The sequence below is a fragment of the Corythoichthys intestinalis genome, chromosome 7, assembly GCF_030265065.1.
Source record: "Corythoichthys intestinalis isolate RoL2023-P3 chromosome 7, ASM3026506v1, whole genome shotgun sequence".
Lineage (NCBI taxonomy): Eukaryota > Metazoa > Chordata > Actinopteri > Syngnathiformes > Syngnathidae > Corythoichthys > Corythoichthys intestinalis.
The window spans coordinates 59419960-59434381 of NC_080401.1; the positions used below are offsets into that span (position 1 = coordinate 59419960).

The 14422-nt window shown below is 40.3% G+C and overlaps 2 protein-coding genes across 2 annotated transcripts in view; one reads left to right on the forward strand and one right to left on the reverse strand.

The window, feature by feature from the left end:
• LOC130919474 (alpha-2-HS-glycoprotein-like) overlaps positions 1-11723 on the reverse strand; it is a 48885-nt gene extending 37162 nt beyond the window's left edge. The window contains exon 1 of the mRNA XM_057842228.1: positions 11668-11723. Within this exon, the coding sequence (XP_057698211.1) occupies positions 11668-11702 (35 nt within the window). The 5' untranslated portion in view covers positions 11703-11723. The remainder of the gene's footprint in view (positions 1-11667) is intronic.
• Positions 1398-8434, forward strand: LOC130919476 (antihemorrhagic factor cHLP-B-like). Its single transcript, XM_057842231.1, has 7 exons — positions 1398-1647; positions 3902-4015; positions 5574-5658; positions 5811-5980; positions 6074-6196; positions 8123-8197; positions 8268-8434. The coding sequence occupies exons 1-7, from the start codon at positions 1456-1458 to the stop codon at positions 8412-8414; spliced, it is 906 nt and encodes a 301-aa protein (XP_057698214.1). The 5' UTR covers positions 1398-1455; the 3' UTR covers positions 8415-8434.
• Positions 11724-14422: the final 2699 nt, after the last annotated feature.

Genomic DNA, 14422 nt, shown 5'->3' on the forward strand with positions numbered 1-14422 from the left:
TGACTTTAATCAAAAAAAAAAAAAAAAATTAAATCAAAGAAAAATAGTTTTCAAATATATTTTTTTGAGTTTCAAATTTATTTTTGCATTCAAACACATTTTTTTTGGATTGAAGTGATGTTTTCTTCGATTGAAAATATATATTTTGATTGAAGCAACTTTTTATTTGATTGAAGCAACTTTTTTTTTTGATTGAATAATAAAGACACAAATCTACCTCCATACACTGTACTTCAACAGATTTAATTGCAATTAATTGGACGTCCATCTTTGTCTTTGGCAGCAGCTAATGAATTTTTTAGTCTCATTTCTTTATGTTGGTTTGACGCAAGTTACATGTTTACGTTTGGCATTATATAAACAGTTTAATCACCGTACTCTATGGCTAGATTAATCGCAATTATTTAAATTGGACGTCTAGCGCCGTCAATGGCAGCCAATGACTATGTTTTATTAGCATAATTTCTTCGCTTTGTTTTGACTCAAGTATATCTGTTTTAGGGCTGTCAAAATTATCGCGTTAACGGGCGTTAATTAATTTTTAAAATTAATCACGTTAAAATATTTGACGCAATTAACGCACTTGCCCAGCTCAGACATATTTAAATGACAGTAGAGTGAAAGGCCCACTTGTTAATTGTGTTTTGCGGAGTTTTGCTGCCCTCTGCTGGCGTTTGCTTGGGTGCGACTGATTTTATGGGTTTAAGCACCATGAGCATTGTGTAATTATTGACATCAACAATGGCGGGCTACTAGTTTATTTTTTGATTGAAAATTTTACAAATTTTATTAAAACGAAAACATTAAGAGGGGTTTTAATATAAAATTTATAGAACTTGTACTAACATTTTTCTTTTGAGAACTACAAGTCTTTCTATCCATGGATCGCTTTAACAGAATGTTAATAATGTTAATGCCATCTTGAGGATTTATTGTTATAATAAACAAATACAGTCCTTATGTACCTTATGTTGAATATATATATCCATCTTGTGTCTTATCTTTCCATTCCAACAATAATTTACAGACAAATATGGCATATTATATAGATGGTTTGAATTGCGATTATTCATTCATTCATTTTCCATGCCGCTTATTCCTCACGAGGGTCGCGGATGAATTGCGATTAATTACCATTAATTAATTTTTAAGCTGTAATTAACTTGATTAAAATTTTTAATCGTTTGACAGCCCTAATCTGTTTATATCTCTAATTGTATTAATCTATCAATAGTATTGAATTGAGATTAGCCACAGAAAATGCATGTTGGAGCTAATTGAAAAAAGACAGCAGCTGCGTGCTAACTGTCAAGCCACGCCCACATCTAATTAACTCGCAGGTGCTCCGCCTTTTGTGATTGGGTTAGGGTTCACCGCTCCCCTGCTTAAAAAGTGCACTTTCGTTCGTATCACTATTGGCTGACTCTCACTAGTGGCAGTTCTACTCACTTCAGCATGGCGGTTTGCTTATTTGCGGTTCTCTTGTGTTTTGCGGCAGCGTCCGTGTCGGCCTCGCCTGCGATGTCCGCCTGCAACAGGAGAGACTCTGTGGCAGCGGCGAGATTTGCCGTCCACGTCATCAACGACCAAAGACTGCACGGATTTAAGTTCATGCTGGTGGAGATTATGAACAGCAAATATCAAAAGGTAAGCTTTGCTGCTATGCCGCCCTCTTCAAATAGTTTGGACGGCTAGTGCAGTCAAATGGCGTACTAAAAATAATCGTAAGAATGGTTTTAAGATGGCTCTGAATGAATTTTGAATGTTCATGCATTGATTTAAAGGGAATGTTTACCCTACCAACATGGCTGCCAGCCTGAAGCCATTTTGCTAGAGGGCAATGAAGTGTCCCTTCATACTTCTGCAATCTAGTTTATCGCTAGATGTCCAATCCATTTGAAGTGGGGGGGATTGACGGCTAATTAGGTCATTTGATTTGCCTCCCATTACAAATGGATTGGACGCCTACCTCTGTCAATGGTGGCCAATAGGATGAAATGAGCTGCTATGATAGGAATGTCGCCCCTCCCAACATGGCTGCCTAACAGTCCATTTTGGTGGGGGCGAAGGTCTTTCCAGGCTTCTGCTGTTTAAGAGATCTCTCTATGCCCAATCTGTTTGAAGCAAGAGGGTTGGCAGCGAATGTTTTACTCCCTGGCAGCCGTGCCGCCTCAAAGGGATTGGACGTCTACCTCTGTCAATGGTAGCCAACGGGGTAAAATAAACTAGTTGTGACTGATTTTGATTGTCAATACATTGACTTTAATGGGGACGTTCCCTCGGTGCGGCCATGTTGGTAAGGGCATAAAAAGACTTTTTATTGCCTTCAGCTGTGTAATAAGTTCATCACTAAAAGTCCAATCCGTTTGAAGCAGGAGGGTTAGCAGCGAGTAAAAATGTTCAATTGCTTCAAACAGATTGGAGGTTAATGGCAGCCAATCAGGTAAAAGAAGCTAGTTATGACTACATTTTAATGTCAATGCCCTGACTTCAATGGGAATGTTGACCCTACCAACATGGCTGCCCTGGGGTCTTGTTGGTAGGGGCAAAGGACTTGCAACCCTCCCACTAAAATGGATTGGACGCCTAGCTCTGTCAATGGCAGCCAACCGGATGAAATAAGCCAATTATGAATTGTATAGAAATTCAATGCATTGACTTTGATGGGAATGTCGCCCCTACCAACATGGCCACCTAACCACCCTATTTTGGTAGGGTCTTTTCATGCTTCTGCTCTGAATTGTTAGATGTCCAATCTCTTTGAAGCAGGAGGGTTGGCAGTGAATGAACGTTTCACTCCAAGCCAGCCCACCTGCTTAAACAGATTGGACATTAATGGCAGCCAATCAAATCAAAGCTAGTTATGACTAAATTTTAATGTTGATGATTTTTATAGGAATGTTGCCCCGACCAACATGGCTGCCCTGGGGCCATTTTGGTAAGGGCTTTTAAAGTCATTGATGTGCTGCCAACCCTCCCACTACAAATGGATTGGACGCCTAGCTCTGTCAATGGCAGCCAACAGGGTGAAATAAGCTAATTATGACACTTTGAATGTCAATACATTGATTTCAATGGGGACGTTGCCTCGGTGCGGCCATGTTGGTAAGGGGCAATAAAAGGTCTTTTGATGCTTCCGCTGTGTATTAAAAGTTCATCACAAATGTCCAATCAGTTTGAAGCAGGAGGGATGGCAGCCCCCCACTTCAAATAGATTGGACGTTAATGGTAGCCAATCAGGTCAAACCTAGTTATGACTACATTTTAATGTTGATGCACTGACTTAAATGGGGATGTTGCCGCTATCAACATGGCTGCCCTGGGGTCATTTTGGCAGGGGCAAAGAAAGGGCTTTTCAAATTTGATTTGCTGTCAGCCCTCCCACTAAAATGGATTGGACGCCTCGCTCTGTCAACGGCAGCCAACGAGGTGTAATAAGCTACTTTGATGGGAATGTTGCCTCGGGTTAGGCGGCCATTTTGGTAGGGTCTTTTCATGCTTCTGTGAATTAAAAGGGGGTTAATCACCTAGATGTCTAATCTGTTTGAAGCAGGAGGGTTGGCAGTGAATGAACGTTCGTTTACTCGCTGTCAGCCCTCACGCTTCAAAAGGATTGGACGTTAATGGCAGCCAAGCCGTTCAAAGAAGCTAGTTATGACCATTTTAATGTTGATGCACTGACTTTAATGGGAATGTTGACCCTACCAACATGGCTGCACGGAGGCCTTTTTGCTAGGGGCAAAGTAAGCTCTTTTCATGCATTTTGCCATCAATTGAAATGGGTTTCACTTGTTACCAGCCAGTCCACTTGGAGTGGATCCTTTTTTAAACTGTTCACACATTTAACCCTTGACTGTTTCACTCAAAACGTAGGCGTGTCTTGTTCTGCGGTTGTGTACAGGATGTGTGGGGAGTTTGCCACATTGCGTTGAAGGTGAAGCTGTTGCAGACCAAATGTCACTTCACCTACCCCAAATCTCACGAGCAATGCGACCTCTTCAGACCCGATGAAGGGGTAAATACTGTGCTTAATAAAAAAAGTTGGGGTTATAGGGACACTTGATGGTCATTTTGGGTTTTTTTTGTTGGGCGAGGTGATTCTCGGGTCACTTTCAGCAATGCAAACTCTTCAGACCAATGAAGTAAATATTTCTTTCAACAATAAAAATTGATTTTTGGGTCACTTTCTGGTCATTTTGTGACGATTGTAGGTTGGGTTTTGAGTCACTTTTTTTGTAGGGTTTTGGGACAATTTTAAGTCACTTTCCGTTTGGTTTTGAGTGTCTTCCTTTTGGGCTTTTGGATCGCTGTTGGGTATTGGGCCAATTCTGGGTCTTCCGTTTTTGGCACTTTTGAGTGATTTAACAAAAAAAAAATTTTTGTTGCTTTGTTGGGTTTGGGGCTTTGGTCGCGTCATGTTTTGGATCAATTCTGGGTCGCGTCCTGTTTTGGGGCTTTAAGGTCGCGTCCTGTTGGGTTTTGGATCGATTCTGGGTCACTACTTTTTGGGGTTTTGGATCAATTCGTTTTTTTTTTTTTTTCCCGGCACTTCTGCGTTTGCTTTCTGTTGGGGTTTGGGTCCATTCTAGGCTGCTTCCTGTTGGGGCTTGGGGTCGATTCTGGGTCCCTTTGGGGGTTTTGGCACTTTTGAATCTTTGTTCTGATTCTGGGTCACTTTCTATTGGGGGTATTGGTTCTGATTCTGGGTCTTTGTTTTTGGCACTTTTGAGTGACTTTTTTTTGGGGGGGTTGCTTTGTTGGGTTTGGGGCTTTGGTCGCGTCATGTTGTTTTGGATCAATTCTGGGTCTCGTCCTGTTGGGGTTTTGGGGCTTTTAGGTCGTGTCCTGTTGGGGTTCAATTCTTGGTCACTACTTTTTGGGGTTTTGGATCAATTCGTTTTTTTTTTTTTCCCCGGCACTTCTGCATTTGCTTTCTGTTGGGGTTTGGGTCCGTCCATTCTAGGCTGCTTCCTGTTGGGGTTTTGGGTCCATTCTGGGTCACTTTGGGGGTTTTGACACTTTTGAACCACTTTGTTCCGGTTCACTTTCTATTGGGGGTATTGGGTCAATTCTGGGTCTGTTTTTGGCACTTTTGAGTGACCTTTTTTTTTTTTTTTTTCTTGGTTGCTTTCTGTTGGGTTTGGGGCTTTGGTCGCGTCATGTTGTTTTGGATCAATTCTGGGTCGCATCCTGTTGGGGTTTTGGGGCTTTTAGGTCACGTCCTGTTGGGGTTTGGATCAATTCTGGGTCACTACTTTTTGGGGTTTTGGATCAATTAGTTTTTTTTGTTTTGTTTTTTTCGGCACTTCTGCGTTTGGACCCAAAACCCCAACAGAAAGCATTCTAGGCCGCTTCCTGTTGGGCTTTTGGGTCCATTCTGGGTCACTTTGGGGGTTTTGGCACTTTTTTGAATCATTGTTCTGATTCTGGGTCACTGTCTGTTTTGGTATTCTTGCTTCACTTCCTGTAATGCAACAACTTCATGCCCATAGAAGCAGTAAATATTCCTGTTGTCCTTTTGACCCCCCCCCCCCCCCCCCCCATGAGTTGCCAAGGTTTTTCTTTGTTTCCAGGGCACGGCGGCCATTTGCGACATCAAGCTTTCACTCATCAGGGGTGTGTCCACAGTCAACCGATACAACTGCATCACCAGACCAGGTTTATTCCTCATGTCCCAATGAGTTGTACAAGATGGCAGTTTTTTAATGAATCTCCAAATGATGGTCGCTCCTACCAACATGGCCATGTTGGTAGGAGCGACAAAAGCTTTTCGTGCTTTTGCCATCAGTTTCACTATATTCCCCGCTTAGAGCCCAGCAAGGAAGTGTTGGCTCAGATTTGCCCCTCCTGCCACATCATGCATTCTCTGGACGACCCGACTGCCTTGAAGGCGGCACAGGAAGCGACGCTCCGCTTCAATCGGGATGGCAATCGTCGCAATTACTTTGCCCTGATGGAAGTGGCTAAAGTAGAGATTGGGGTGAGTGCAGTAGGAGAGTAATAAAAGATGAAAATTGGCTTTTTTTTTTTTTTTTTTTTTTTTTTTTGTAAAAAGGCTTTTCTGCTCTTTCAGTACATCTTTCACACGGGCAAAATCACCTTGCTCCAATTGGTCCTGGTGGAGACTGTGTGCCTCAGAGAGGACGGCATCAGCAACCGCTACGTCAACTGTGCGCCTCGATGCCCGGACAAAGCGGTCGGTTGAGTCTTTCATGCCGATGGATGTTCATTGAGCATTGAGATGGTTTTTTTTTTTTCCCCCCGACTTTTTTCAGTCTAGAATCGATCACCCTCCCTATGCTGTCCTCATGCCGAAGCGTGTACTTTTTCCCAAGCTAGACAGCTAGTGAAAATCTTTTTTTTTTTTTTTTTTTCATCAGATTAATTAATAGAATGACCTCAAACCATTGCCCTCTTTAGACCGTCATACAAGTACACAACATAGCATTAGCATCTACGTTAGCTTAGCACGCTAGTTCACTAAACGTAAACAAAGTGACTGTTACAAAAATATAACATTATATACATTGTTTTCTACACCCGTACTAACGGACAAATCTTGTCCAAAGATCAATTGAGCACAACGTTACGACTAGGCTTGCCACCCGTCCCTTGAAATACGGAATCGTTCCGTAATTGGGAATTAAAAGTTGTGTTCCCTATTGAACCAATACGGAAAGCAGTTTATTCCGTATTTCACAACTGTCCCATGGGGTGGCTCTGGTGGCGGGCGGCGGTGCCCCCAACCCATTGCACGTCGGACACAAACACACACCTGCGTTCACGAGCAGGGCCGGCGCTAGCTATTTTGGTGCCCTAGGCATAAATGCTTTGTGGTGCCACCCCCCCAACGATAGAAATGAACAATATCTGAACATTTGTCAGTATTTTGTTTTACGAAATAACTTGGTTGTCAACTGTAATATTTCAAACATTCACAAATGTTTCACAAACTGTCAAACCAAACAAAAACAAAATGAAACAAAAATAGATAAATAATAATTTGTCTTTATAAAAAAAAAAACTACCAATGGCACCAAATACTCAAATAAATAAAACTAAATAATTTAAAATAAAAAAAAATAAATTCCACAACTGTTTACAAATAAACATCTGTATATGAACATAAATAATTAACTTTAAATACAAACATTAAAGTGCAAGAATCAGTTGTTAGTGGCCCTACAGAGGCACACGTCTGCATTTCCGCGCTGCAAAATCAGCTATCAGGTCATCATGAGTTTCTGTGCAATTTCCCCATATCAAGAATACACTTCTGCCAAATTTGCGACTGAAGCATAATGGAGCAAACAACTAGGGAATTGGGGGGGCACCAAAGGTAGACTGACGAGGGCTCAGATTTGTGTGTGTGCGTGTGTGTGTGTGTGTGTGTGTGTGAATAATGAGCCCATGTTACTTATATTTGTATTACTTGCATTTATCAGGCTTTACAAATTTTTATTTTAAATACTATATATTGTTATTACAATTACCAATTTTTTTTTTTTTTTTTTTTTTTTTGTGTGCCCTATGTGCATTGTGTGTTATGCGTATGCGGAGCGCCGTGTCTGCTCACGAGTGACCACTGAGCCAACAATAATGAACAAAAAGGGCAGGAGATATTAAAGACGGCAAGATAGTTATCTGCCTGACAGCTGCTGTCTGCCCTGCACTCCACTTCCGGGTTCGTTGCAGAGTTACCTCGCTAGCTCTGCTCAGTGCACCGCCCTGTGTGTTTTCACTGGCGCCACCCCTATAAATATGTTGGCCACCCCGCTTGCCAGTATATCGTTAGATTGTTGTAGCATCAGCTATGCATTTCTTCCCAAATGAACGCATTTGTTTTGTTAAATATAGGGCTGTCAAATTTATCACATTAATGGGCGGTAATTAAAAAAAAAAAAAAAAATTCTAATGCCCACCCCTAGTATGTTTCATTTTTTTCCCCCCTGAATGTTTTAACATAATTTAATAAATGGATAGTTTCATTTTAATGCCCCCCCCCCCAAACGCTGTACAAAGTATGTTTCCATTTATAATTGACTCGTACACGTGCAGGAAAGCAAAAAAAAATCTTATATTGTTAGAATCATTTTTTTGATGCATCTTCTTTGTTTTCAAGACTTACTACAATTGCTACACCGACTATGACAAGTTCAAAGTACTGGGAGACATCGATTGTGACAGCTATTCAAAAGTAAGTACACAAGATGATAAGCATTCCTTTTTAAAAATTTGATGCAATTCCCCTGATTTGTTCCACTCAGAATCCCAAGCCCGGGCCGCCGGACGCTTGGGAGCCCACTTGTGAGCTCTTCATCCAAAGCCCGAAAGCTTCCGCTTGCAAGGCGCAACTGAACTACCCTAACCCGGACAAGTCTGTCCACCACATTTGTCCCTTCCCACTTAAGTGATCATTAAAAGAGCAAAAAAATGGAGTTTGAGTTTATTTGTCACCGACGTCCAATATATTTGAACTGGGAGGGGCGGCAGCACTCATTCAAAGTGTATCTGTACCGGTAAGACACTAAAATGACATTGGTATTGGGGTTGTACTAAGTGTAGCGTCCCGATTGGAAAGATAGTCTCTTAAACTGATGGTTTACAACCTTTATTCCGTCCTTCATGTAAACACACCGTAAGAGCTACGGTGCACACAAATAAAACACAATTAGAAATTAACAAAAACCTTTTACCTTTTAAACCTTATTTATATATTTTTCTATAACATGAAATAAACCTTTCAATTATCATTACTCACAGTACTAATGGCACTTATAGGCCCATTGTCAATGAAACATCATTATTTAGTAAGGCGTACAAAAAATGAACTGCAATACTACACTCAGACTACAGATGTTACACTTAGCGGAATATAATGAACATACTTACAAAATGAAACCCTGAATACGAACCTTGTTCCCTCACCAACCAGGCGCTAAGAACTTTTAGCAGTTTAAAACAACTGTTTTGGTTCTTATTTTTACCGTGACGGCGAAGCACGTCTATGCTTTCTCGTCAGCGCGCAGTTTTTGCCTACTTAGTCTTTTCAGCAGTTGCTACATTTTACGGCATTCTGCCTTCCTTTGCCCTTTCAAAATAAAAGCATGACATCTCAAAAACGGAAATGAATTACAAATAAGTGAAATAATGAACAAGGTCATTTACACTAAGAGATGACGTTGGTTGCCCGCTTTGTACCAAACAATTCAAAAGACATGAACATTTGTCACCTCTCCCAAGATCGGCCGTCCAATAGTTTCTCCTGTAAATTAAAATTTGATCACTAGTGACAGCCCTCCCACATAAAACGGATTGGACACATAGGACAGTCGATGGCGGCCATTGAATTTAAGGGCATTTATGAGTCTCTTGAAAATTTGTCATAATTGAGTTTCAGAGTGTGGAATTAGCTCGGAAAAAAGACGATGATAAAGGAAAGGGGGGGGGGGGGGGGGGGAGCAAATGCTTATAGATACCCATCCCCCAACAGCCCGGGACGCACAGTCAAGCATGCTTGTGTTAGTCCAGTTATTATCAGTTTTTTTTTTTTTTTAATTCTCTGTCCCTGACATTTAATCATCCTTTGCTTGCCATTTTGTTGTGAGAACAATCTGTGCGGCTGTGTGTGTGCTGTGCAGCTATGACTCACTTTGGTCCATGTAGTGTTTTATTATGGTTTGTGTAAATTTTTTTGAAGTAACTCAATGATTTTATACTCGTAAGCGCTGCATTACATGTATTCCATAGGAGAGTCACAGTGTTCGTAATCGTGAAAGATTTTAATGTCCTAGTAGTCTGATAGGAAAACAATGTTTTCTCTAAGGATGGGAATTGATAGGATTTTACGATTCAGATTCCAGTATCGATATTGCTTAACTATTCGATTCTTACCGATTTGAATTTGGGGAAAAAGAACAAACGTTTTGATTGGCATCGAGTTTGTTTCATCAGAAGTCACAACCTTACAATCTCACAAGGTCAAAAGAGGCCCAAAGCCTCAATATTAACTGTGGCAATAAGTGGCAAATGCACAAGAATGTAATATTTTACTGAAACATTTTTCTAATAGAAAAAAAAATTTGACAGCCCTAATATATTTTAACGCGTTAACGCGCGGTAATTTTTAAAATTAATCACGTTAAAATATTTGACGCAATTAACGCACATGTCCCGTTCAGAAAGTATTTTGCCTTTTTGGTAAGTTTTACAGCAAGGCTTTTTGTGCTGTCCAACAGCGAACTCTTGTGGTCGCTTTGCGACATGGTTTATTGTTTTCTTGCCAGTTCATTATGGCTGCACGACGTCTCGGGCTGATAATGTTGTGCTTATATGATCCTTGGACAAGATTTGTCCGTAAGTATGGTTGTTGTAAAGAATGTACATATTATGTTAGTAAGCGAAATGTTAATTTTTTTTGTATGAGACGCTTTTTGTTTGTTTAGTGAACCTGTATAGCGTGCTAAGCTAACGTTGTTGCTAATGCAATGCTTGTGTACTTTTATTTTGTAGTTTTACGACGGTCTAAAGAGGACAATGGTTTGAGGCCATTTTATTAATAAATCAGATGAAAAAGGAAGTGTAATTATTAAGGCGTCGTTCACTAGCTGTCTAGCTTTGGAAAAAGTAGACGCTTTGGAGTGAGGACAGCATTGACAGATTTAAATGACAGTAGAGTGAAATGCCCACTACAGTCCTTATGTACCGTATGTTGAATGTATATATCCATCTTGTGTCTTATCTTTCCATTCCAACAATTTATTTTACAGAATATATAAATAATTTACAGAAAAATATGGCAAATTTTATAGATGGTTTGAATTGCGATTAATTACTATAATAATTAATATTTAATAAATAATTATATATACTAGGGCTGTCAAACGATTAAAAATTTTAATCGAGTTAATTACAGCTTAAAAATGAATCGTAATTAATCGCAATTCAAACCATCTCTAAAATATGCCCTATTTTTCTGTAAATTATCGTTGGAATGGAAAGACACACGATGGATATATACATACAACATACTGTACATAAGTACTGTATTTGTTTATTGTAACAATAAATCCACAAATGGCATTAACATTCTTTCTGTTAGTGATCCACGGATAGAAAGACTTGCAGTTCTTAAACGATAAATGTTATAGTAATTTTATATTAAAACCCCGCTTCATGTTTTCGTTTTAATAAAATTTTCAATCAAAAGTAGAGTTAATAAGAGTAGAAATAACAATAATAAAAATAGAGTGACCAAAGTCTAAGTTGTACGTGTATTTTGCATGGCTATTTTGATATGGAATGCCAGTTCATTTTGCATTGTTAACTGTGTCAGAATAGGGCCTCATTACTATAGACTGAAGTGCTTTTTTTTTTGGTGAACATTAATTTTTCTTGGAGAGATAGGAATATTATTTTTGTTGTGCTTTCACTAAACGATACTTACTACTTACTACTTATTCGATACACTGCCAGTGGGTTTTCCCATTGGCAGTGTATCAAATACTTGTTCTCCCCACTGTATGTTTGTTGTGAAGGAGTTGCCAATAAACGGCGTGGTCCAAAGAACGCCTGTGTCCACTCGCCTTTACTGTATAACATATATCTGTACATATCTTACCCAAAATACAATAAGAGACACATAATTGCCACTAAAAGAAAACTTACCGAAATATGTGTGGAGCACAAATAGCAATTTGCATTGCATTGTGAACACAGCATAGACGTCTCACAACTACTAATTCTCCCACGTTTAGAAGAAATAACATGAGTATGGAACGGCGCTGCCCCCAAGCGGCCAGTGGCATTCTCTTCACTCTTAATGTCCATAAGTAATCTCATTGTAATCTGTTTGAGGCAATATGCAAGATGGTCATTCACCCAAGCGCCAGCAGAGGGCGGCAAAACTCCATAACAACAAGGGAGCGTTTTAATGTACTGTCATTTAATATATCTGTCTGAGCGGGACATCAGCGTTAATTGCGTCAAATAGTTTAACGTGATTAATTAAAAAAAACTAATTAACGCCTGTTAACGCGATAATTTTGACAGCCCTAATATATATATGAATCGAATATATAAGTCGTTGGTCTGCCGTTGGCAATATGTGTTAAACTTGCAGGGGTCCCCAAACTTTTTCCAGTGAGGGCCACATAACTTTTCCCTTCTCTGATGAGGGGCCGGGGTCAGTTTGTAACAGAAAAAGTGTGACGATTGCAGTAGTGCCTAAATGTAAAAAAATTATTTGTTTTTCAGAAAGTCACAATCAAATAGCCCTTTCTGGATATTTCACGGAACAGAAGTAAATAAAATAAAAATAATATAATAATAATTAATAATAATAACACTATTAATCAAATATATAATAACCAAATAACCCTCTGAGTTCTTCACAGAAAAGGCCAGAAAATAACACCATTGAGGGGAAAAAAAAAAAAAAAAATCAAATGACCAAATGTCGGGGCAGGCCAGTTTAATAAAGTGTATTATTTACCAGTACATATTGAAATGCATGCCTTTTAGTTTTTATGGTGCTTTCACGCTCAATTGGGGGCGCCCTTGCGCTTCCTCACGCGAAGAAGAACGCGCTCACGTGAAGAAGAAGCGCGCTTACACGCGAAGAAGAAATGCCGCATCCAAGCGAGTTAGTGAGAGAGGAAAGCACTGCTACGACCCTACGCTCTTTCTTAATGACATTAAGAAAGAGCGTAGCGGGCATGTTGGTATAGGCAATAAAAGGTCTTCTCTTACTTCTACTGTCAATTGAAATGACTTTAACGGTAGTAGACGTCCAATCTGTTTGAAGCGGGAGGGTTGGCAGCAAAAGAATAAATGCTGCCAACTCTCCCACCTCAAATGGATTGGACGTTTTGCGCCCTCAATAGCAGCCAATAGGGTCAAGTCAGCTAGTTATGACTTAATTTGAATGCCAATACATTGACTTTGATAGGCAGGTCGCCCCAACCAAGATGGCCGCCCACCCTAAGGCCAAGTTGGTAGGGGCGATAAAAGATCTTTTCCCGCTTCAGCCAACAATTTAAGGCAGCAAACAGCGAAATAAGCTAGTTCTGACTTAATTTGAATGTCAATACATTGACTTTGATCGGAATGTCGCCTCAAGGCGGCCATGTTGGTTGGGGCAATGAAAGGTCTTTTCCTCATGCTTCTCCCTTCAGTTGAAATGAGTTTAGCACGAGTAGACATCCAATCCGTTTGAAGCGGAAAGATGGCAGTGAATGAACATTTGTTCATTCGCTGCCAACCCTCCCACTTCAAATAGATTGGACATCTACCAACGGCAGAAAATGAGTGAATAGCCGATGTGGTGACAATGTTTAAATCTTTAAAAACTTTGTTGAAATGAGAACAGAAATGTCAATGCATTGACTTTGATGGGAAGGATGCCCCTACCAACATGGCCGCCAGCCTTTGATTTGGACGGAAACATCGCCTCACGGCGGGCATGTTGGTATAGGCAATAAAAGGTCTTCTCATACTTCTACTGTCAATTGAAATGACTTAACGGTAATAGACGTCTAATAGATGTCCAATCTGTTTGAAGCAGGAGGGTTGGCAGCATTTGTTCTTTCACTGTTACCCCCCACTTCAAATGGATTGGATGTTTAGCGCCCTCAATAGAAGCCAACAGGGTCAAATAAGCTAGTTATGACTTAATTTGGATTTTAATGTATTGACTTTGATAGGAAAGTCGCCCCTACCGACATGGTCTTATGGTGGGCGGCCATGTTGGTAGGGGCGACGAAAGGTCTTCTGACCTAACTTTTATGTCAGTACATTGATTTTGATGGGGACGTCGCCTCAAGGCGGCCATGTTGGTTGGGGCAATGAAAGGTCTTTTCTCATGCTTCTGCCATCAGTTGAAATGAGTTCAGCACGAGTAAACGTCAAATTCGTTTGAAGCGGAAAGTTAGCGGAGAATGAACATTTGTTCTTTCGCTGTCAACCCCCTCACTTCAAATAGATTGAACATCTAGCGCCGTCGATGGCAGATGAGTGAATAGCCAATGCGGTGACATTGATCAAATCTTTGAAAATTTTGTTGAAATAAGCTAGTTAGAAATGTCAATGCATTGACTTTGATGGGAAGGTTGCCCCTACTAACATGGCCACCCACCCTAAGGCCATGTTGGTAGGGGCGATGAAAGGTCTTTTCCTGCTTTTGCCGACAATTGAAATGAGTTTATGAAAGCAAACATTGAAATTAGCTAGTTCTGACTTAATTTGAATGTCAATACATTGACTTTGATAGGAATGTCGCTTCAAGGCGGCCATCTTGGTAGGGGCAATGAAAGGTCTTTTCTTATGCTTCTGCCGTCAGTTAAGACAAGTTTAGCACTGGTAGACGTCCAATTCGTTTGAAGCAGGAGGTTGGCAGCAAATGATTGTTTTGCCGTCAATTGAA